Source organism: Petaurus breviceps, unplaced genomic scaffold (genome assembly GCF_028583685.1).
Source record: "Petaurus breviceps papuanus isolate PSGF00001 unplaced genomic scaffold, PetGlider_PUasm1.0 90895, whole genome shotgun sequence".
In the NCBI taxonomy this organism is placed as follows: Eukaryota; Metazoa; Chordata; class Mammalia; order Diprotodontia; family Petauridae; genus Petaurus; species Petaurus breviceps.
This window is the reverse complement of record NW_027187372.1, coordinates 36,873,716-36,898,053: the sequence shown is the minus strand read 5'-3', so window position 1 is coordinate 36,898,053 and position 24,338 is coordinate 36,873,716. Positions and strand designations below refer to the sequence as shown.

The 24,338-nt window shown below is 40.8% G+C and overlaps 1 protein-coding gene and 1 long non-coding RNA gene across 2 annotated transcripts in view; one reads left to right on the top strand and one right to left on the bottom strand.

The window, feature by feature from the left end:
• UTP25 (UTP25 small subunit processome component) overlaps positions 1-24,338 on the bottom strand; it is a 45,255-nt gene that overhangs the window by 19,106 nt on the left and 1,811 nt on the right. Inside the window, exons 3-10 of the mRNA XM_069074776.1 lie at positions 22,559-22,808; positions 21,096-21,293; positions 19,344-19,432; positions 17,927-18,340; positions 10,569-10,788; positions 7,235-7,437; positions 5,413-5,595; positions 4,854-4,966 (exon numbers count right to left, since the gene is read on the bottom strand). Of these exons, the coding sequence (XP_068930877.1) occupies positions 4,854-4,966; positions 5,413-5,595; positions 7,235-7,437; positions 10,569-10,788; positions 17,927-18,340; positions 19,344-19,432; positions 21,096-21,293; positions 22,559-22,808 (1,670 nt within the window). The remainder of the gene's footprint in view (positions 1-4,853; positions 4,967-5,412; positions 5,596-7,234; positions 7,438-10,568; positions 10,789-17,926; positions 18,341-19,343; positions 19,433-21,095; positions 21,294-22,558; positions 22,809-24,338) is intronic.
• Positions 5,434-11,615, top strand: LOC138151262 (uncharacterized). The gene is made up of 2 exons (XR_011165785.1): positions 5,434-5,570; positions 10,726-11,615. It is a non-coding gene; the product is annotated as an uncharacterized lncRNA (long non-coding RNA).

Below are 24,338 nucleotides of genomic sequence, written 5' to 3'. Positions count from 1 at the left end.
ATAACCAGAGAAATACAAATTAAAACAACTGAGAAATCATTGAACATTGATAAATTTGGTAAAAATTTTAAAAAACCAATGCAGTTGTGGTAAAACAGGTATGCTATTACATACCTGGTAGAACTGTAAAAAGCAACATGGAATTATAAAAATTACAAAAATGTGCATACTGTCTGACCCAGCAGTCTCATCACTGGAATTACATCCCAAGGGAGTCATGAGAGGGGAAAAAACCTGTATAAAAATATTCCTAACAGGATCATTTGTAATAACAAATAATCAGAATTAAAATAGATGTTAATTGATGGAGGATGGCTGAACAAATTATGGCATATGAATGTAATGGAATACTACTGTGCCATAAGAAATAACAAAGTCAAGGTTATGTTGGAGGAAATATATAAAATGATGCAGGATGAAAAAAATCAAACCAAAACCCCAATGGACAGAGTAGCAATTATGCAGTAAAAATAACAATAAAATCTATAAACCTGTGACAAATATACAAAAAATGTTAAAAATAATCACTAAAACAAGGACATCTGGGTACTAGTTAAATCAATATACACACCTTGGGGCATGAGACTAATAATAAGCAAATAACACATCAACACAAAATGTTTTGCTTATCTATGAATAATCTCTTGGTCTGATTTTTCTTCAAGGGGGGAGAGGATGAGGGTACAGGAGTTAAGTTTTTATTTCTTATACTTCTATTTTTATTTTGAATACCTGGACTAGTCAATGGAAATTAAAATAAAATTTACAAATTTTTAAAGTGATAACACAATTTATTAGAGAAAATGACATAGACCCAATACATCCCAGAACTCCCATGTATAATCATGCTTTATAAATGTTGTGAAGTCAGGATTTCAGAACTGAAGAGGACCTTAGAGACCATACCATCTGGTTTAGGGGTTGACAAACTACAGTCTGATGGTCAGATCCAGCCAGGGCTTGTTTTAATATCGTCTGCCAGTTAAGAATGGTTTTTATAATTTAAAGTACATATTTATTTTAATAAAATTATATTATTAAATATATTTGTTATTAAATTATATTTTGTCATATTTTAAATAAAATATATAATTTATATATATATATACTTTTTTTTTTTTAATGTAAACACCACTTTTAGCTCTTGGGCAATACAAAAATAGATGGCAGCCAGATTTGACCTTCAGGCCATAGTTTTTCACCACATGCTCTAGTCCAAACCCCTTATTTTACAAATGAAGAAAATAAGGTCCAGGAGACAGTTAGGTGGCACAGTAGATTAGAATGCTGGGCCTAGAGTGAGGAAGACGTGACTCAGTTCAAATTTGGTCTCTGGTACTTACTAGCTGTATGACCCTGGATAACTCACTTAACTCAGTTTCCTCATCTGTAAAATGGGAATATTAAGAGCACCTACTTCTCAGGGTTGTCGTGAATCTCAAATGAGATATTTGTAGTGTTTAGAATAATGCCTGACACAGTAGGTGCTTAATAAATGCTTGTTTCCTTCCCTCCTTCTTTGGAAGAAGTAATTTTCCCAAGATCACACAGGTAATAAGTGGCACAGCCAAAATTCAAACTCAAGTATTTTATGCTCATTCAATACACTATTCAGTCAATACCAGGGAGTCAGCTTCTACAGAAGGCACAAAACCCGACCATTACACAGCTGGTTAGGCGTCAAGGATTTACTCTTGGCTCTGTTACTAGCTGTGTGACCTTGGGCAAGTCACTTTAAAAATTTGTCTCAGCTTTTTTCTCAATAAATGAGGTCAGCTAGACCAGATGATCCCTCTCCATGTCCAATATTTAAGGATTCTGCAGGTTCAGACACCTTATAAAGTTACACACGTAGAAACTTAACATTTCACATAAAATGAGTGATCAGAATGGTATGGAGTGAATTGGGAAGTCTTCTTAGAGGCAGGTTTGAGTTGAAGATGAAGCAAGAGATAACCATCCATTCTCTCAAAGGGTTAATTCTGGGACTTCATCAAGTCCATTTTAGGGTACCTAGAGAAAAGCAAGGTCTGACAAAGGCCTTAAAGCTCATCATGATAATATTTACAGTCAGTACCAAGGGGGTTACTAGCCTCATAGCAAAAGTCTCCTAAAATCATATATTGTGATGTCAAAGAATATCACTTTCTGAAATTAAAACCAATAAAAACCAATATAAACAGGATTTGATTATCCCTCTGTAGAAATAACCCATTAGATGGTTTAAGAGGAACCTGAGAATTGTACAAACTGCTGCACACTGCCGTGAGCCCAACCAGGAAAACAATTTATACAAAAACATTGTAAAATGAGAATCAACGGTATCTAAGTGACTTCTAGCTCTGTATCTACAATCCCATTATTCTGAAATACTGGCTTCTCTGGTAAGAAAGCACTATAATGACCCAAGTCTTTGGCGACTAACAAGGAATATTAAAAAAGGCCAGTTCAACAGCTGAGAATCTGTCAATGTTCCTTCAGCACTGCACAAGGGGAGAGCGTGACTTGAGTGGCCAACTTGAACATCCAACTTTCATGACAGGTCTATCCCTATGGCATAGACTAGGTTATTACAGTCTGCAAACAATAATCCCTGAAGACTATTTAATTCTTTTTCTTTGAGATTTATACTCACTAAGCAACCTTCTATTATTAATTTGCCTTTCCAATTAGACTTTGCAACTGGGAAGAGAATGCACTGACCAACCAATGAGTATCTGAGCCAGTCAGCAGTTCTATTTGTCACCGCAAATTAATGAATTAGCCTGCTGGTTGCTCTGTCTTGTGAGTCTGTTTAGGGAGTAAAATGCTTCCTCAGAGTCTGAAAATTTCTCACTGGAGATTAAAATGAAGACCTTGGGCCTGGGCAATGGAAGACCTGCCTCTGAACCCAAGGCCCCTCTGCCAGTATGGCCTGAGCAACCAGCTGGCCGCTCTCTCCATCAGTTGACTCTTCAGTGCAGCAGCCATGATTCAGAGGGTTCAGGAGAGCAATCCTTTACCATTTAACTGATGTTTATTTTAAAACTAAACGTACGGTGTCAGGGATTCAAGGATGAAACATGACAGGCTCTGCCCTCAAGGGACACACAATTTAAGGAGAAAGAAAGAACACAAAAAAAAGGCATAAAAGATAAGATTCAATAAGGGAAAATAATCTATTCAAAGGGCTCTAAAAAACTGATGGAGAAGTCACTTTCAGCTAAAGGTGGATCAAGGAAGGCTTCATGGAGACGGTGGCACCAGACCTGGGATTTGAGAGAAGGCTCTCAACAAGCAAAGACAGCGAAGGAGTATTCCGCCAAAGGAACCCCCATTTCTCCAGTTCCTTGGGCTCACAGCTTCAACGTTGTCCTTGGCTCTTCCCCTCACATACCTCATCAGCGGCCAGGTCTTGCAGGTGCTGCCTCCACATCTTTCACTTTTTCTCTATTCATACACTTATGACCTCAGTGCAAGTCCTCACCCACACTTTCCCTGGACTGCTGCCTCCTCATTGTCCTGTCTCAAGTCTCTCCCCACTCCAATTCATCTCCCACACTGCTGCCAAAGTAATTTGTCTTCTACAGTGATCAGACCATGTCACCCCACTATTCAGTAAACTCCAGGGGTTCCCTGGTGCCCCCAGGCATTACAAACCTATCTGTCCAGGTTTGTTAGATACTGTTCCCCTTCCCTCACTGGGCTATCCATTCAAAAAGGTCTCTGTTCCTCACACATGGCAGTTCTCCAGGCCTGAAATGTACTCCCTGCTCATCCCTGCCATGCAGAATTCCTCACTTCTTCCCAGATTCAGCTACCATCTACAAGAAATCTTTCCTGATTCTCTCAACTGCTGTCCTCCCTCTCCAACTTCCTGGAATTGCCTTTTATTTGTTGTACATATACTTACAGGTATCCATTTGTCTCTGTAAAGGTAATCTAAGCTCCTTAAGAGCAAGGATTGTTTTATTTCTGCCTTTGTGCCCTGGACAACTATCAGAGTAATAAATGTTTGCTAACAGACTGACTGAAGACAGGAAACGTGCCCTGAGATCTGGCAGGCAACAGTGACAAGGCTCCATATGATGAGATTCCACTGCTGGGCATAAAACCCAAGGAAGGGAATGGCAGAAAGGCCCCTTATGTCCTCAAATACTTATAGCAGCAGTTTTTGTAAAAGCAAAAAATCAGGAAACAAAATAGATGGCCATCAAGCTGGAAACAGCTAATTAAGTTGTAGTACATGAATGGAATGGAACACAGCTGTGCTGTAAGAAACAATGTGTGTGAAGACATCAGTGAAAGGGACAAAGTGAAGACAGCAGAACCAAAAAAACAACATAGATGACTCCAGCACTATAAATGGAAAGAAGAGCAACAAAAACCAAATAAAACTGAAAACTACCTGCTGCAAAATTACAATGCCATAAGAGACACTTTCTTTCACTTCTGTAAAAGGCGAGGGCCTACAGGTGTGGAAAACTACATAAAGAATCAAACTTCTCCCTTCTGCTGGCTAGTTTTGATATGCTAGGGGTTTTTTTTTCCTCTTTTTTAGCCTTTGTTATAAGGTATAGGAGCCTGTTCTCTGGAAAAGAGAGGCAGAGGGATATACTGGGAAATACAGGTGAAGGAAAAAGAAAAGTTATCAGTAAAAAGGTATTTATTAAAAAAAAAAAGTCATGCGCACAGCACTGTATAAGAAATGAGCCAACCAACATAGAATTGTTCTACCCAATAGTACCAGCAAAGTAAAAGTCTTATCAGTCACTGGGGGCTGATGAGGGAATGGTTTATTTAGGTCAACAATATCCAGTAAACTCAGCAGGAAGCCTGGTTCTGTAGGTGCCTCCTGAAGTCCAATTACCTACCTGGCATCTATTACAGAAAGGAGGTTTTCAGCTTCTAGTCTCTGGAAGACATGCGGGAGCTGCACCAGGACCTGGCTGATGGAGCCAGTCATTGGGATGCTCCTCACAGCTACCTACAAAGAAATACGCAAACCTTCAGGGAGGGAAGGAAGACGAAGCACGGCGGAACATGAGATGTGGACCTGTCTTTGGGGATGTTCCTCTCTGTTTCCCCTCAACCTTTTTGTGCCTGGGTGGAAGCTAAGTGTTGTCCTCCTCTTTCCTTTGACCCCACCTCCCACAGTGAAATCATGTCAATGATAACAATGATGAGGATGAGGATAAGGATGAGAAGAGCTAACATTTATATAGCAACTACAATGCACCAGGCAGTGTGTTAAGCACTTCACAACTGTTATCTTGTCTGGGAGGTAGGTGTATTATTATTCTTATTTTACAGGTGAGAAACCCGAGGCAAACGGGTGAAGTGACTTGCCTAGAGTTGACCCCACCCCACGCTCTACCCACTGCACCACCAAAGGAAGGGGAAACTCCATCAGCCTCTGCTTGAGGAACCTACCTGCCCGTGGTAATTGGCACAGTATTTGCTGAAGACTGAGTTGATCTGGGGCTCTTGCAAGGCACCAAACAGCAGCGTCTGTCGGTAATACTTGGACCAGTTATTCAGGCTCCACATGCGCACGCGGGAGAAGTCCACCCCGTGAGAGTCCAAGGGAAGTAAGTTCATATGATTCATTAGGTGCTGTGAACAAAAGGTGAAGGAGTCACACACTATCAGGTGCAGCCAATGTGTTGGCTTGACTATGCACATTTGATACAAAAATTTTAGTTTGTTTTTCCCCCTTTCTTGTTTCATTAGGAGGGGAGATGGTAAAAGGGTTGCCCCCCCAAAATTAAAGTTCACCATCAATGAACCATTTTTTTAATGAACATTAGAGAGTAGCAGGCCAGAAGGAAACAGAGACAAGGAGGGCAACTCTGAAAGCTAATTGATTATACAGCAAACTGTACATAAGAGATTCACTGTTTCATGGACAATCATCTTTTTCCGCCTGACTGTATATTCAGAAATACTCATTTTATTTGATATTTAAATTCTTAATGTAAAAAGAAAATGCAAATGCCATAAAAAGAAATGTCTGCCTTGTCAATTCATCTTTAGTACCTCTCCAGGCCCACCTGGACATTTACCAGGTTCTCTGCCAAAAGTCTGAAACTGACGAGGCCTTGGCCAGGGTCAAAGGTTTGATCGCCAACATAAACTGTTTCCCAGTCACATAAGGGGCACCTTAAATCCCACAGCTACCATACATGATGAAAGCAGGACTAGATGATAAAGTTTGGTAAGTTCACCCTAACACCTCTGCTCAATGACTTCCAATGACTCCCTATCATCTCCAGGATCAAACAAAATCTTCTAAATGGCACAGTGGATAGTGCCAGGCTTAGAGTCAGTAAGATTCTTCTCCCTAAATTCAAATCCAGCCTCAGAAACTGACTGGTTGTGTGACCCTAGGCAAGTCACTTAACTTTGCCTAAGTTTCCTCATCTGTAAAATGAGCTAGAGAAGAAAATGGCAAACTATTCCAGTGTTTTTTCCAAGGAAACCCCAAATGGGGTTATGGAGAGTTAGACATACCTGAAACAACTAAACCACAACAAATCTGGAATGAAATTTGGAATTACGTAGACAAAGTGGCTAAAATGTCTATACCCTTTGACCCCTAGAAGGTCACTGATAAAAAGAAGGGTTCCATATATTCCAAAATTTTAGCACTTTTTTTTTTTTGTAGAAAAGAAATGAAAACAAAGCAGATGCCTATCTACTGGAGGAGAGCTAACCAAATTGTGGCACACGGATATAATGAACAATTACTGTGCTAAAAGAAACAACCAATGTGATGAATTCAAAGAAGCAAGACCTACATGAACTAATGAAGAGGAAAGAAAAGCCAAGAAAACAATATGTACAACGACCATAACAAGATAAATGGAAAGAACCAAAAAAAAAAAATAAAAACCCCAATGAAAAATTAATGTGGCAAAATGACAAGTAGGTGAGGCCCCAAAGGATTTCAGATAATGCCTCCCCCAATTCCTTTGCAAATGTGAGGGGTCCAGGGCTGTGCAACATCACATGTAATTCAGACTTTTTCCAATGAATTCATCAGTTTGGGGTTTTTCCTCTTCTTTCTCTGAATAAATTTAATTTGGCTTCTAGAAAAAAACTATTTTGCTAGTGGGCTCTCTTTTATCCTAAAAATGGCCTTAAGAGGACTCACTCGAACATGAAGCAAGGTTTCAAGGTAGATCTCTCTATCGTCAGGTGTTTACACCAGAAAGCAAGCTAAGCAATGCACATTTGGAGAAGATGTTATTACCAGGACGTGATCCCAATTCTGCATCAGGTAAATGTCGACTTGGTCAATAATGAGAATCTCTATGGAAGATAAGAAGTCAAAGTCCCTCTTCTTTTCTCCTTCTGCACCAATAATGGTCCTCAAGCCAAGAGGGGAGGCAATGAGAATATCCGAGGAGTAAAATGGAGCATAAAGGCGAATGCTTCGCTGAAGAACTGCCACTCCTGCACACAAAAAGGGGACAAACACTGTAACTGGCTCATTATTTAACAGAGAGGTGCTGTATGCTGGAGAGAAGATCTCGAATGTGTCTTTCATAAAAGCCCTGGTGCCTGGGTCTAGCCTCCTAGCAAACCTTACCATCTGACAGCAGTCACTGACCTCAACTCTGTTCCTGACTGCCTATGGTAAAGTCATACACTGCCAATGGAGACAATCCTTCCATCATTAGAGAAACACCAGTCAAAAAAGTATCATCCTGGGAAGCCCTTAGAGGTATATCCCCTCTCCTTGTGGCCTGGTACAGAGTATTGGCTCCTGAGTAAGAGGACCTGGGTTCAAATTCCACCTTTGACATCTGCTACCTAGGTGACTTTGATTTCGTTAAGAACAGGCCTCAGTCTTCATCTGAAAAATGAGATCTGGAAGAGCTGGTGTCTGAGCTCTCTTCTAATTCTGACAGATAAATCCCCTGATAGAATGTAATTTCCATGAGACTAGTAAGAAACTGTGTCATTTTTTGTCTCTATATCACTAATTCTGAGCACAGGGATGGGTATGAATGACCCTATAATCCTTCCTGGGCAGACCTAGGTTAGATCCATTTTAATATCTTGTTTCCAATCTCATTTTTAAGTCAGAACAGAAAAGAGTAGGTAAGAACCACACAGAAGTATTTAGTATAGCTGGAAGACAGGACATATGTCTTTCCCAGCAGGTTACATAATGATTAGGCCCCAGGCAGGACCAAAAGTCTGAGATGCCAAGTGTCCTATCTATCGACATTTATTAAGTCATATCCTAAATTTATTTATCTTCTGTACTGGTCCATTACTAAAAGTAATACTTAACAATTTATTACCAATTAAGAAGGGCTGTGTTTCTTTCTTAACCTTCTTGTAGATAGCTGGTCCTTTATGTAAGTGTGGCCATAAATGGAAAAAAAAATATTAAGTCATAAATATTCCTAGTGGCATAGATTTAGAGTGGGAAGGAAAGCTTAGCTCAATGCCCTTTTTAAAAAAATGCTCACAAGATATCCTTTGTTTTTAATTTCTCAATATAAACCTTCCTATTCTGACCCCCAAAATGCCATCCCTTATAATAAATTTTTTTAAAGAAAAAGCAATTCAGCAAAACTGAGACACCAACTAAGCTTGACATTATATGCAATATTCCCCACCCAAAGTCCCTTTCACCACCCTACCTCTACGAAAGAAGGGGAAAGTACCCAAACCCCCTCATTTTAAAGATGAGGAAACTGAGGTCCAGAAAAGCTAAGTGATTTGCCCACAAGTGGTAAGTGGCTAAGCTGAGATTTGAACACATATACTCTGACTCCAAATCTAACCCTCTTTGAGCAAGCAAGCAAAGAGTCCTGACCACCCAGGGGCAAAAACACAAGCAGACACACTCGTAAAGGAGTGGGAGGGCTGGCTTCACAGTTCTACAGTGAGCTAGAACCAGTTAACTCAAGCACTGCTCAGTGGAAATCCCATAATAATGACAAATGAAAACAAGCTTTGTGGACAAAAAAAGGCATCTTGGTTCAAAACACAGCCCTAGGATGCCACTAAACTGTTATTTCAGACTCTGCATGGATCAGATGGACACATGTAGTAGCATCTTGTAACAACGAACAAGCTTTTCCTCCCTGGGTTAAAATGACTGTGTACACCCTCCCTTCCCCCACTCGGGCCCTCCACAGCATCAGGATAATAACCTTCCTCCCAAGGTTGTTATCGTGCAGTGAAGAGCAAGCTTGCCTCTGCCCTGCTGAGCCGTCCATCTCCTTCACCACAGGAAGTCCTGACAATCAGCCCACGAGTGCGCTCTTGACATGCAGGCTGCTGAGCCAGGAAGGAAAGAGGACTGAAGCAAATGAGAGCCGCACCATCCGCACCAGCCTGGCCAGCACATCCCCCTGCAGGACCTCTCTCTCCTTGTTTGCAGGGAGGGCTCCCACTACAAAAATACAACTGATGGCTGCCTCTTCATCGAGTTTATTTGTTCAGCACAATGGAGAGCCCCATGGGTTTTCTTCTGGCCTCAAGTCAACCCGCAAGCCTCCTGATTCTGCTCACGTGGCTGCTGCAGATCCTTCATCCCCCGCTGCCCCAAACACAGGGAAATCAATGCAATCAATGAGCCTCTTCTGCTGCTCAAAACTAGGTCCCTGACCACCCAGCCAGCCCTCCTTAGCAAGTCCTACTGGATAAACTTACTACATGAACATGGAAGCTAGCCCATGAAGACAGTCATATTTACTCCTGTATGCAGAGTACAGTATCAGGATAGAAAAGAACAGACAGATAAGGACAAACAGATCTGTATCAGTCACAACATACATAGGAGAGACTGCATTTACACAGCAAATCTACACACAAACTGAGAATGTTGAGTCCTGAAGAAATTCCAGGTGTGAAAAAAATAATAATCATTCCAGGGAGGATAATAAAAATTGATATCTGTTCCACCCAGAAAGGTTTCCTAGAATAAGTGGTCTTTGAGCTGGCTTTTCAAGGCTGGAAGGACAGGGACTGACAAAGGGAGACACAGGACATCAAGTACTACAGACACTCAGGGTGGGTAAGAGGAGCCCACCCTTCTGTCCTACAGGCAGGCCCTTCATGAATAACCTCTGCAGACTAGGAACCTCTTCCCACAATTATAGAAAGGGCTTTACCCAGCAGTGTTTTAAGCACTCCTATTATAAACCTAAGTCTTTCCTACATGACCTGTGAGTGTCCCCAGGGAGACTTCTCTAGAAAACGGCTTCTGCATAACACCATTAACTTCCCAAGGGTAGTATCTCTCTTATTAGGGGCCCAGCCATGATGAAACATACTTCTTTCCTCTTGGTAGACAGCCTGGATGCTGTGGGTGCAGGCTGTTACATATTGTTCATGGATGTAGTTGCTTTTTTGGTCTCTTTCATTTAGCTTTTCTCTTGTGATGAGGAAGAGTTTCACTAGAAGGAACTGGCTGTCAAACATCAACGACAGGTCTTTTAAAGGAGACAAAGAGATGCCTGTTTACCAGGGGGCAAAGGAACAATCAGGTTTATCTGATCTGACCTGATATGCTGGGTACCCAAAATAAGGTGGTTCCATTTCGTTTCAATTTTCCCACCTACCTATCCGGAAGTGGTCATCAATGTTGCCAGCAAACACAGCGTCATAATCCTCAGGCCTCTTCAGATTGGGAGGTCTCTCATCTGGGTCAGACCCATATTCTCCCTTGAACCGTTTTTTGTTACTCACATCTATTTTCTTCTTGCTTCCTGCCTCTAGGAGACTGATGAAGAGCTGGACCACTCTGAGAGCAGCCTCCCGGAAAGGAACAACAATTAACACCTACAGAGGGAGAAAGGCCATGGGGCAGAGAGGGAGAAATAAGTACTAGATCTGGAGACAAAGTCCTGTCCCAGCTCCTCCAATTCCTGCCTGTGTGACCTCGGGCAAATCACCAGGCCTTACTTAGCCCCAGTTTCCACATTTGAAATAATGAGGGGATTGGTACAATTCCAGAATGATGGACTCCAAGTTTGAATATGAATACAGCCAATGGGGGAATTTGTTTTGCTTGACTATCTCTATTTATTAGAAAGATTTTGCTTTTCATTCTTTTCCCCAAGGGCTTGGGGATGGGAGGGAGAGAAAAAAATGCTTACTCACTGCAAAAAAAAAAAAATAGATACGCTTGATAAGACAGATAAAAAAATGTACCTTATTCCATTCTTTATACAAGTGGGGATTTTGCATGGGAAACACCATATGTACTCAGATTCAGTTGCCTGGTTTTGCTAAACTGCCTTTTAATCCCTCTTTTTTTTTTTTTTTTGTTATAAGGGTTGGCTAGCCAGGAAGAGAGGAGAGAAACATATGTGGAAATTAAAGTGATATAAAATTCAATAGATCATCAATATAAATAGTTTTTTTAATTAAAATTAAATCAAGCAACTATTCCATAATCAAGCATTTAATTCTAGAATTCTTTCCCTCTGCAAATCTTATAAGAGGCCAATGTCTTCCTAGGCAGAGTCCTCATGTAGGAAAGGTGATTTTTCTCTCCCAAAGAAGTCCTTTTTAATGATGTCCCCAGAGAATTTGTTGAAGCACATCCTGGGAAAGTACCTTAACAGAGATGGCAATGCCCCTTAGAATAGGGGTGCTCACTCCAAGACACCTCAAGGGCATGATCATCAGGACTCATATAACAGATGAACTGTGTGGTAACAGGTGATTAATTTATACTATTACAAAAGAATCAATGCATGGTTCCTTAAAATAACACAGCTTCCTAGGTGCAATTTCCCCCAGAAATCAAGATAAAATATCTTGATATTTTAGGCAAATTAGATAATGGAAACTGATGAACAAATTCAATTTATGTGTAACTTGTTAGGAGACACCTATCACTTAAAGCAAATAGTTTTTCTAGAATTTTGCCAAGAGGAACTAGAGTGCTGCACTTACAGAACATATTTAATAAATATCTGCTAACCAATACAGTATCTTTTTGAAGCACCCACACAATCACCTGAATAAACTGACTTTTCCCTTCAAGCAATTTTCCTTAACATAAATTTGCTTCAGAGGCTTCCTCCCTAATACTTCTGAGCTATCAATCAAACAACAAATGTTTATTAGGCCTCTACTATATGGTAGGCCATTTTGGGCACTGGAGAAACAAACAAAATTGAGATTTTCCTTGCCCTCAAGGAACTTATACTCTACAGGGAAAGAACATACATACATAAAAGTATATAGAAAATTCTTACAAGGTAACACAAGGGGTAGGGAGTGAGGGGGAGTTGGTCTGCAGTCTCTGACAATTACAAAGGGCCTCATCTAGTACAACCAGCTTCTGAGCTGAACTTTGAAGAAAACTAAGGAATCCATGGAAGTAAGAAGGGGAATAGCTTATGCAAAGCATGGAGATGAGAAATGGAAAGTCCTTTGTGGGGAAGAATAAGTAGGCCACTCTGTAATATACAGTGAAGCAAGAAAGAGGCTCTCTGGGGTGGTGGGAAAGGGGGAGAGAAGGGAGAACAGAAGAGCATGGGAAAGTCGAACATTTTAAGGATCACTGAAGCCCACAATGAAAAAACATGATTAACTGCAATGAAAATCAAAGAAAATGTGATGGAAAATAAAGCAAAAACTTCATGAACTATTGCTGCAAAATAGCATAAGTAACCCTAAGTAAATAAGTGAAAATCCTCAGAGTGGCCTAGCAACTGAAGAATTACAATTGGGTCCCAAACAGACACAGTGTAGGCTTCTCAGAATTGCAAGAACTGGGAGAACATCAGTATTTAAAAATATAAAATAAAACAAAACAACTGGTAAAGGTTACTATGAAGAAAAAAATTTCTTACTCAGGTAAGAAAATACAGAGACTACAGTACTGAAGACTGAGAAAAAAGTACGGATGAAACTTGCTTTTTCATTCACAAGAACACCAAAACAATTGTCAGAAGTCCAGGAGCCTCTAAGATCTAGGAAAATCGGTGTCAGACTTTCAAAAGTCAACCTCAAAAGACCGCTTGAGGTTTTTGCTTCCAGTGAACCTGGAAGTCGGGTTCCCCTGAAATGCAGGAATGCTGAACTCATAAACATACTGATATGCTGAGAAGCAGAATTGTCCAGACAGTACCAAAAATAAACATGCCTCAAGGGCCCAGTAACTGGTGATGATGATGACAGCAAACATTTATATAGTACTCACTATGTGCCAGGCACTATGCTAAATGCTTTACAATTATTATCTCATTTGATACTCACAACAGCTCTGGGAGGTAAATGCTATTAGTCTCATTTTATAGATGAGGAAACTAAGGTATGGGTAAAGTGACTTACCCAGGGTCACACAGTCATCTGACTTTGAACTCAGTTCTTCCAGACTCCAGGCCCAGAAGTCAAACTGCTGCACCACTTCACTGTCTTTCTCATTGAAAATCTATGGGTTATAACTGAGGCTGGCATTGGAAAAATGGATTGTTTGTCAAATGTATGCTTAGTATCTTATGTGACAGAAATGTAGTTTTATGAAAGAATACCAGAATCTTGTGAATTCAATGCAAAACTGTGTAAAATGAGTGACTGTAGCAAAAGGGAGATATACTGGATATTTTTTAAAAATTTTAACAGAAAAAACTATAATGTTTATTTTTATTTTATGGCTATAAATTTAATTATTTTATTTTGTCCCAATAAATTCACACACCACGGCAAGCCTAGAAGGTCTGAGAGAAGACATGATCTAACTTTTTTTTTAAATTCTTAAAACAGTATGGAGAGTAAACAGACTTGTTAGCCAAATTCCCCAATATTACCACTGGGTGGAGTGAAGCTTTAAGCCTGCAGGAGGAGGTACCTTTAGTAGAAATAAAAACAAGAACTATTTTGGGACTTCAATAAATTGAGTTTGGATGAGCTTGGCAAAGGGGAAAGACAGGGTTGGGGAGGGGAGGAAATCTGTGTTATGGGCCTATCTCTTTTACAAACTGGATGAGCGACAGCAGGCCAGGCATTTAACTTCTCTCCAGCCTTGTGCCCTCAGGAGGTGGCACCAAAGGTGCCAAGGTCACACTGTGCACCTGCTGATGTGTTGGTCAGCTTTAAATCACTCACTGAGTGATAATCACCAGGGAAATGAGGAGGCTGGACCAGATGACCTTCTACATTCTACAATTCATACGAGATTACTAAAGGAAAGTGGGAAGCAAAATTCAAAGTACATCTTTTCCACTTCTCTATGGCATCATGGAGGGCATGAACTCACTCTCCCAGAACACACCCTGGTACCGGGTCAGACACAAAATACTGAGCTGGATACGGTAAGAACTTCTGGTCTGACCCAATATCACAGCATCTTTGGCACGATTCAGCTAGGTCCCCAAAAAGATCTATAAGAAGATACCTCCCTCATTCCTTTGCAGAAGGAGTTATCGATAGGTTGGGAATATTGCAGAAAAATGTTAGCCTTTTTTGACGTGTTAATTAGTTTTGCTGAGTTTTTTTTTTTTGTCTTAAAAAAACTACATTGTAGGAGGCAACACCACCAGCAGCAGCTTTGAAAGCTCCTAGTCCAGAGAGAGTAAAAGGGTCAGACAACTGGTCAGAAAGAGATTAAAGTGGACCTTTTTTGGGGACTGGGTGCAGCTGGCAGTGACTGGAAAATCTACTGCCCCTAAACAGTTCTGGGTCAAAGTTCTGGGGTGGAAATGAGTGTCTGTAATCAGTCACAAGAGAACAAGAGCCCTGGTCACAGTTCCTGGGCCAAAGGAGCACTAGTGCTTGCAGCTACAAGGGAGTAAGGACCCTTCCTTCCTGACCTTGGGAAAGTTACTTAGCCCCAAGTGCCCTACCTTCCCCTCTTCAAAAAAAAAAAGAAAGAGTAGAAGAAAAACTGGGGAAAGAAATGAGAGTGATGCAAGAAAATTACAAAAGGAGAATTAAAAGATTGGAAAAAGAGACACAAAAAAACGAGAAGGACTCTTAAAAAACAACTGGTCAAATAGAAGAGGAGGTGTAGGCAGGCAGGCAGGAAGGAAGGAAGGAAGGAAATTCCTCAAAAACTAGAACTGGGCAAGTGGAAGCTAATGACTCCATCAGACATCAAGAAACATTAAAACAAAGTTAAAAGGATGATACAAAAATGTGAAATATCTCACTGGAAAAACAAGTGACTTGGAAAATAGAAAGAGTTAATTTAAGAACTGGACTACCTAAAAAAAATTAAGACTTTTTTTAAAAGGGAGTAGGCATCATACCTCACGAAATCATAAAGGAAAACTGTCCTGCTATCTTAGATACAGAGGGTAAAGCAGAAATTGAAAATATCCACTGATCACCTTCTGAAAGAGATCCCAAAATGAAAACTCCCAGGAATAGTGTAGCCAAATTCCAGAGCTCCCAAGTCACGAAGAAAATACTGCAAGTAGCCAGAAAGAAATCATTCAAATACTGTGAAGCCACAGTCAGATTTAACAGTTTCCACATTAAAGTAGAGGGACTAAAATATGATATTCCAGAAAGCAAAGGGGCTAGTATTTGTTTTGTTGATTAGTCACATCCAACTCTTCATGATCCCACTTGGGAGTTTCTTAGCAAACAGACTGGAGTGATTTGCCATTTCCTTCTCCAGCTCATTTGACAGAAGAGGAAATTAAGACAACCAGGGTGAAGCAACTTGCCCAGGGTCACACAGCTAGTAAGAGTCTGAGGCTGCATCTCAACTCAGGTCTCCTCAACTCCAAGCTTGTAGTTTTATCCACTGCACCATCTAGCTGCCTCAAGCTAGGATTACAACCAAGAACAAACCTATCCAGCAAACTGAATAGAATCCTTCCAGAAAATAAAGGATGTTTAATGAAATAATGAATTTTCCAACATTCCCAACGAAAAGACCAGAGTGGACTAGAAAACACAAGACTCAAGAGAAGCATAAAAAAGTAAGTATGAAAGAGAATAAGGCCTCAATAAGGTTAAATTGCTTACATTCTACATGAGAAGATACATGTAACTCCTAAGAATTCTGTCATTACTGAAGTTAGAAGCAGTTTACATAGACAAATGGCATGGGTGTAAGCTAATTGTGTTGATATACTCTCCCCAAAAAAATAGAGTGAGAAAAAGGGATGCACTGGGAGAGGGGAGAAAAGAGAAATAGGGAAAATTATTTCACACAAAAGTGGTGCAGAAGAAAGAGCTTTTACAGTGGAAGGGAAAATTTGAGGGGAGAAGGGGTAGAAGTGGGCAACACCTGAACATCACTCTTATCAGAACTGATTCAAAAAGGTAAGAATATATTTATATCTACACACATACACACACACACTCAGCTAGATATAGAAATCTATCTTATCAAAAAGGGAAAAAGGAGAGAAGGGCATAAGAGAAAGGAGAGTGGTCAGGGATGATAAAAAGGAGGGAAATTTAAGGGAAGCAGTGGTCAGAAGCAAAATAGACTTTTGAGGAGGGACAGGATAAAAACAGAGAAGAATAAACATTAGAAAATAAGATGGAAGGAAATACACAGTTAGTTAATCATAACTGTGAAAGTGAAAGGGATACCCATAAAACAGAAGCAGACTGCAGAATGGATTAGAAACCAGAATCCAACAATATGTTGCTTACAAGACACATACTTAAAATATAAAGATATGCAAAGAGTTAAAGTAAGGGGCTGGAGTAGAACTTATTATGTTTCAGTTGAAATAAAAAAGGCACTTCATGAACTCAGACAAAGCAAAAACTGACCTAATTAAAAGAGATAATCAGGAAAACTACATTTTGCTAAAAAAGGTACCATAGACAATGTAGTTTTATCAAAAAATTTATATCAGGTTTCTTTGATAAAGGCCTCATTTCTCAAATATATAGTAAAGTGGGTCAAATTTATAAAAATAAAGAGACATTCCTCAAATGATAAATGGCCAAAGAATATGACCAGGCAGTTTTCAGAAGAAGAAAATCAAAGCTAGCAATAGTCACATGAAAAAAGCTTCTAAATCACTATTGATCAGAGAAGGGCAAATTAAAATGACTCTGAGGTACCACCTCACATCTATCAGAAAAGACACCTTCTAGAGAGGATGAGGGAAAAGCTCCAATAATGCATTGTTGGTGGCATTTTGAATTGACCTAACAATTCTGGAGAACAATTTGGAACTATGTCCAAAGAGCTGTAAAAGTGTAACCTTTGACCCAGAAATACCATTACTAGGTCTGTTCCTCAAAGACATCAAAAAGAAAGAAGCCTGTATGTATAAAAATATTTCTAGTAGTTCTTTTTGTGGAGGCAAAGAATTGGAAATTGAGGGGATGCCCATCAACTGGGGAATGGCTGAACAGCATGCAATTGTGGAGTACTACTGTGCTATAAGAAATGTCGAAGGGGACAGTTTCAGAAACACTTAAGAAGACCAAGAAGAACTGATGCAAAGTGAAGCTAAAGAACTGGGAGATCTCTGTATGCAGTTAACAGTAATATTTTAAGGAAGATCAACTATGAAAGACTTAGCTAAGCTGATCAATACAATGATACAAGACAATAAAAGAACTCAATGATAAAAAAAAAATGCCATCTACCTCCAGAGAGAAAGCTGATGAACTGAGTGCAATTGAAATATAATTTTCTCATTTTCTTTATTTTTTTATTTTATTACAAACCATATTTGTAATATGGTTAATATGGAAATATTTTGCTATGATTTCACATGTATAATTGATACCATATTAATTGCCTTTTAAGGGGGTTGGGGAAGGGTGGGAGAGAATTTAGAACTCAAAATTTTTTAAATGAATATTAAAAAATAAATAATGAATTTTGAAATGATTATGTTGGATAAGTGACGACTGAGGGGTAATATGGAGATAGATACAGGGGGAAATGTAGGTAACGTAAAAACCGAAGACAACAATAAAAATCTATTTAAAGAAAAAGTCCTAAAGCTTCCCTCTGGGAGGCTGGGCTCCCTCTTACCTTGGGTCGAGTGAGACCCTGGTCCCTGAAGGCATCGTCATCATCACCTGCCTTTGGTTTTTTATCTCGTCGTTTGCTATTATTGATGAGCACCTGGGAATTGGCTTTGAGAACATGGTTCATGGCATGAAGGCAGTACACATGACGGATCTCTTCCCCATTCCCCAGTGCTGTCCTTTCTGGGTATAACAAGTCTTGGTATGAGTTCATAATTGAGAAGAGCTCTTTCTGTAGAGGGGAGAAGGGCCCATTTGGTTTTGGGGGACCAGAGAGGAACTGGTCGTTTATTTTGGGCCATGTAGAATCCAAGGGTTTCTGGAGATGAAGCGTCATCAAGTCAATGTCCTTTGGAGGCTTAAATGTCTCCAGCGTATGAAACTGAGTTGAAAAAACGACTTGACCCAGAGTTGGCCACTGAGGAAGAAAGAAGACAACAGTTGTGTTAGGACCAAAGACTGCCTGGATAAGTCATCCTGATTTCAAGGCTGGCTCTTCATTCTACACTACATCATGCTTCCTCTGTTCTAAAGTTATTTCTTTTTTTTTTTTAAAGCAATTGGGGTTAAGTAACTTGCTCAAGGTTACACAGCCAGTTATTATTTCTGGGTGTGGTGCTGAGTATCTGAGCCCGGATTTGATCCAGGTCATCCCGACACTGGAGCCGGTGCTCTTACTCGCTGAGCCACCTGGCCACCCCTAAGCAATTGGGGTTAAGTAACTTGCTCAAGGTTACACGGCCAGGTGTTTCTGGGTGGGTGCTAAGTGTCTGAGCGCGGGATTCGATCTCCAGGTCTTCTCAACACTGGAGCCGGTACTCTTACTCGCTGTGCTACCTGGCCGCCCCTAAAGTTATTTCTTTATTTTAGCATAAATGAAGGGAATAAAGGAGAGAAGAAACTCTCCGACACTAAAACAGTCTGGAGCTGAACTTATTTCAAATAACTATTATAAATATTCAGTGTAGAGATGGTAATGTGCAGATGTAAAAGAATACACAGTTCAGAAGCAGGAGTGGAGTTGTGTTGACTGACAGGGGATACATAGCAGAAGACTAAGGGGGTAAACCAAGCTTGTTCTCACCCGGGAGTGACAAAGTGGGGTGAGGTGAGAGGAGCTGGTCGGGATGAGAAGACTTTCCCAGGTCCACCTCTGACATCCACGCAGGGAGCCTTCATTCCGGGTTTCCCTAAGCCAGAGAGATGGCCAGAACTTTCTAACAACACCTTTACCTTCTTTAACTGTGCACTCTTCCAAATCTCCTAAAAATGTTTTAACTATGACAGTCTTTGCTACTGTGAGTTATCAATGTGATATTAAAATTGACAGGTCACTCAACGTCAACTCTGAAAATGGAAGCCTACACAGGTTCATATCAAGCTTGTCTTGGCTCATAGCTTCAATGACCAGTTGTACTTACTTTTAATTGCTGGGTAATTTTGGGGTTTGTGGTGACAGCCTGGATTTCTTTTTCTTTCAGTTCTTTGCTCATGTGTTGTAGAAATGGATCTGTCGCAAAAACAATCATGATTAGTCCCCTCAAGAAATTAATAAATACCATAGGTCATAGAAATAGTGGAGACACAGCAGAAGAACACTGGACTTGGGAGCCAGGAATTCAAACCCTGCCTCTCACATATAGTAGCTAAGAGACCACAGATAAGACAGTAAAGCTCTCTTGAGCTCTAGTTTCCTCCTCTGTAAAACAGGTACAATAGTAACTCTAAAATCCACTTCACAGGAGTGCCTAGAGGCTCAAGGGAGATAATGTATGTAAAACACCTGACAAACTTTAAAGTCAGTTATTGTGACTATGACAGGTTCATAGTTTCTCAAAATAAATATCCTGCCTTCAATTGACCAATACAACTACCAGTGGCTCACTTGTAGGATGGGTGCTGTAAATAGTTTTCGCACATTAGGATGGCTTGGTCACCCACCCAATTCTCTCAACTACTAGATGTCAATCTCTCCTCTTGGCAGATGGCTGGCCAGAATGGACAGGGGTGCTGTAGAATGAGGATGTGCAAAATGACAACATGAAATGGCCCACAAGGGACAGAATCTAAATTTTCTCTCTAATTCTGGCCATGTTCTAAACCAGGGATTTCAAACCTGTAAGGTTAAATCCAGCAGCCTGCATATCATGCAGTCCTTTGTCCTGACTAACCAGGTTAAGGAATCTTTGTTAAGAGAAATAAGCATTCAGGAGGTAACAGCAGCAGTAGCAGCAGCACAGAGGGCTGACATGAACTTTAAAAGAACATAAAGCATGAGCACAAACCCGCTGCTCAAAGTCACTGAACCCAGAACTTCCAACAAGAACAGTGAGGTAGTAAGACACCAAAAGTGACATAACATATGGAACAGATGCTAGATTTGGGGTTAGAGGCCCTAGGTTCGAATCCAGTCCTGTCTTTCACTGCCTATGAGACTATGAGCACACTGCCTCAGTTTTCCATCATGTCAAACAAGGGAGGCAGTGGTCCTAGGTTATCCCTAAGGCTGCTTCCTGCTCCAAATCCTATGATCCCAGACTGCAGTCCTGCTATGTTTCCGTGGCCCAGATGTTTCCAATGTTCTATTTGGCCAGCCACAGGCCACACAAAATATCTTAGGGGAGGAGCTGCCAGGTGGCTCAGCGAGTAAGAGCACCGGCTCCAGTGTTGGGATGACCTGGGGATCAAATCTGGGCTCAGATACTTAGCACCACACCCAGAAATAACTGGCTGTGTAACCTTGAGCAAGTTACTTAACCCCAATTGCTTAAAAAAAAAATATCTTAGGGTAGTCAACTCCCCTGGGTTTCAGACTGTGTCCAGAACTAAGTGCTACCGAGTTAGCACAGGGGGCCTTAGAGTCGCCTTGGAGAGGCAAAGTGACCTGGGTTCAAGTCCCAAGTCTCAACATGTACTGGTTCTGCAACTCTCGGTAACTAAGCCTCATCGCCCCTCACAGGGCTGCCTATAATTCAGGAGGGAGCTGCTGATGTGTACTGGTGGAAGGAGTTTCTTCAAAGAGTTCCCCATTTCAATGAACACAGGTCAGGAAGAAAAGAGCTGGACCTCATGAAGCTTGCAGCCAAATAGCCCAGCAGCCCATTCGATCCTCACCCGCACTGACTGGCCCCCACTCGTTTCTGCTGCCAAAGGCCAAAGCATTCAGCTCTCACCTTCTGAGGCTTGCACAGCTGAGCTGCCATCCTTCTGAAGGGTCTTGCGGTCTCCACTCTCCTCTAGGAAATTGGTTTCCAGGCTGAATTCTGATTCGTGTTTCATATCTGTGAATTCATCCTCAGCAGCTGTCTGTTGGGAAGCTGCTTCCCCATCTTTATCCTCGGGATCAGATGGGGCCACATCGACCTCTTTCCCTATTGTGATATATTAAAACAAAAAACTCATGATCCCTGATGATAGAGACCTGCTTGATCTCTCTGACCTTGTCAACCCATCACTCTCCCCACTCAATACACTCCAGCTCCCTATTATCTTGAGGGCCAAATGTATACCCCTTTGTTTGGCTCTGAAAGCCATTCACAGCCTGGCCCCTTCCTCTTACACTCTGGTCCCCTCCACCCACTCTGTGCTCCTTTGCACTGGCTGTCTTCCACACCTGGCAGGCTCTCCCTCTGCCTCATCAAGGCTCAGTTCAAATTCTGCTTTTTGGAGGAGGCCCTTCCCAGGCCTGTACTCTCACGTCCTCCCCCTCTCTGTTGCTAGTGCCTTCCTTCTTTGATTACTACCGATGTATGCTGTATATATTTTGTATATACCAAGTATATTACATATTGCTCCCCCCATTATGATGTGAGCTCCTTGAGTACAAGAGCTGTTTTTGCTTTTGTACTTTCAGTGCCTGGCATACAATAAGCTTTTAATAAATGCTAATTTACTGACAGTATGAATTCAGAAGATGGCTAAGAACTCATCCTCTCAATGGATTATTTTTGAGGACAGCATGTAAACTCCTCAAGTAAAGAGTATTCATTCTGTCTTTATCTCCCCAGGGCCTAGAAATCCTTAATAGATGTTTGCTAACTGACTGAGGAGACTCAGGCACAGAAAACAAGATGCACAAATTCCTAGTACAGTTAGGCTAATGGATTTGTATCCAAGACTTCAAAAGACAGCCTTTGAAGATAATTACTTTTCTCAAATAATGACATGACATGCAAGATAATAGAAAATGGGAAATGTAAAACCTTGGACTGTTAGGAAAACAAGCACTAAGACACAAAGCAAAAAGTCACAAATATGTCTGAGTAAAACCAAAATTCTTTCAGGTGTGAATACATACCTAACCTATAAAGCTGTCCACAATCAACCCTAGCTATCTCTAAGCACTTAGGACCCCTCTGATAAATATCACACACTTTTACACAAAGTAAGTTTGGATTTTAAATGTTTCTTAGAATGAGTTTTAATTTATTTTTATGGCCACGTGTTCTTTTCTAACCTAGGGGTTTCCTCCCTTCTCCACTAAAATGAGAGCTCCCCAGGACAAGATTTCCTTCCCTTACACCTTCCATGCACATTACCCATCCATTGGCCCAACCTCCTATCAATATACGTCCTATGTCTCTGTTCACCTGGGTCCCCAGGGCTGACAAATTTTGACCCACTCAAAGATACCTACCTCCCCTATTTCCTTTCTGTTCCTCCTCTTCTTCCTCCTCTTCCAAACTGCTGTCACTATGGTCTCCTTCACTCTCCACATCTGCCTCTTCTTCTACAGTGCTTTCTTCCTCCTCTTCATCTTCCTCCTCCTCTTCTTCTTCCTCCTCTGAAACATTCTTCAGGGTGGCAAGTAACTTGTGGTATTCAGAGATCTTTTCTGGTTCACTGTCTGAATCACTCTCTGAACTTGAATGATCTGAATTTTCTGACTAAAAGGAAAAATAAAACGTTTTTTAAAACATTAAAAACAGTAATAACAACAGTCACAAAATCACATTGAGGATTATGAAATCTTCTGCAGAATGTCCCCATGAGGCAAGTAGTGTAAACATTACCTTTATATTACAACTGAGAAAACTCAAGTTTAGAGATTTTTCCGAAGTTACAGAGTTGGACCTATGAGAGTAGAGGCTTGGCAAGAGGTCTATTGTTTTCTCAAAGAGTCTTTGATAAGAAACAAAATGACATTGTTTTCACTGTTATCTTATGCTATCCCACACTAGGCCAAAAACTGATCTGAAAGACCAGTGTAACAGGTTCAGGTCTAGCTAGCTGGCACTCTCCTACAGGTGTGACCATCCTGAACTCACCTAACCCAGAACCAAACCTGTAAAATTCCTATTCTGAAGAGTTAGGAGCCTTCCAGCTTCACATTTTTCCCAAGCTAAAGAGGTGAAATTGGCTCAAAAGATTAGTCAAATAAATCTCATTAAGACTAAATTCTCATGCCCCAGATAATGGCCTCCTTTTAAAGCAGCATTCAGCAGGAAATTATATTACAACAAAATAATTCTAGTTCAAAATCCACCACATACACACACACACTCCTATCATTTCTCTGTCCCTTCAATGTCAGTGGTCAGGAAGCTGATTCGCTGCCTTTTAGAAGACCTGCCAGGCTACACGGGCCGGTTTCAAAACCAATCTCCAAAAACCGAGGGAGTCTTTGTATTTCAAAATATATCCCACAAGCATATTCTCATGAACCTATGATCTCACTGCTTGAAAATCCCCTCCAACGATGCAGATCTCCACCCACCATGGCTGTCCATCCTGTGTAATTCAGGGCCAGGTTCTTCCCAAGAGCTCACCACCAACCTGCCAAGTGCTGTTCACTTTCTCATGACATCTCAAGGGCACTGGTGGAACACTCTGGCTGTCACCTGTCATTGCTAGCTCTTACCACATGGCCCACCCACCTTCTCTCTCTCTCTCTCTTTTTTTTTTTTTAATAATCAATCGGGGTTAAGTAACTTGCTCAAGGTTACACAGCAACCTTCTCTCTCTTAATAACAGATGCCTTAAAGGACATCACCTGCTGTTCTCTAGAGTTTTGCATTAGTCAGGTGTGATTTTCTGTTCACACCTTCCATGCACCTCTTCCTTGTCACCCGTGTGATACCAATTTTTAATTCTTTGGAGGCAATGATGTTCCATGTCAGGTTGCAATTCAGAGACACTGGTAAAATGTTATGATTTTTTAACAGTCTTTGGTTTCATAAAAACATAGGGTCAGTAAAAGAGCTTTGAAATTTCCTGAAAGCAAAGCAGGCCAATCCTCTCCTCTGGTTCATTTGAACTGTCTGCCCCAGACATACCTAACTTTGGCCTAGTTCTATAGAGTGGTCAACCAACTGTACGTAGAAATCTAGGTAACAGATATCCAGTTGGTCTTTCTCATGTGGATGAACACAGCCAAACTATATCAATCCTTGCTATGTAATCATTAAAATAACAAG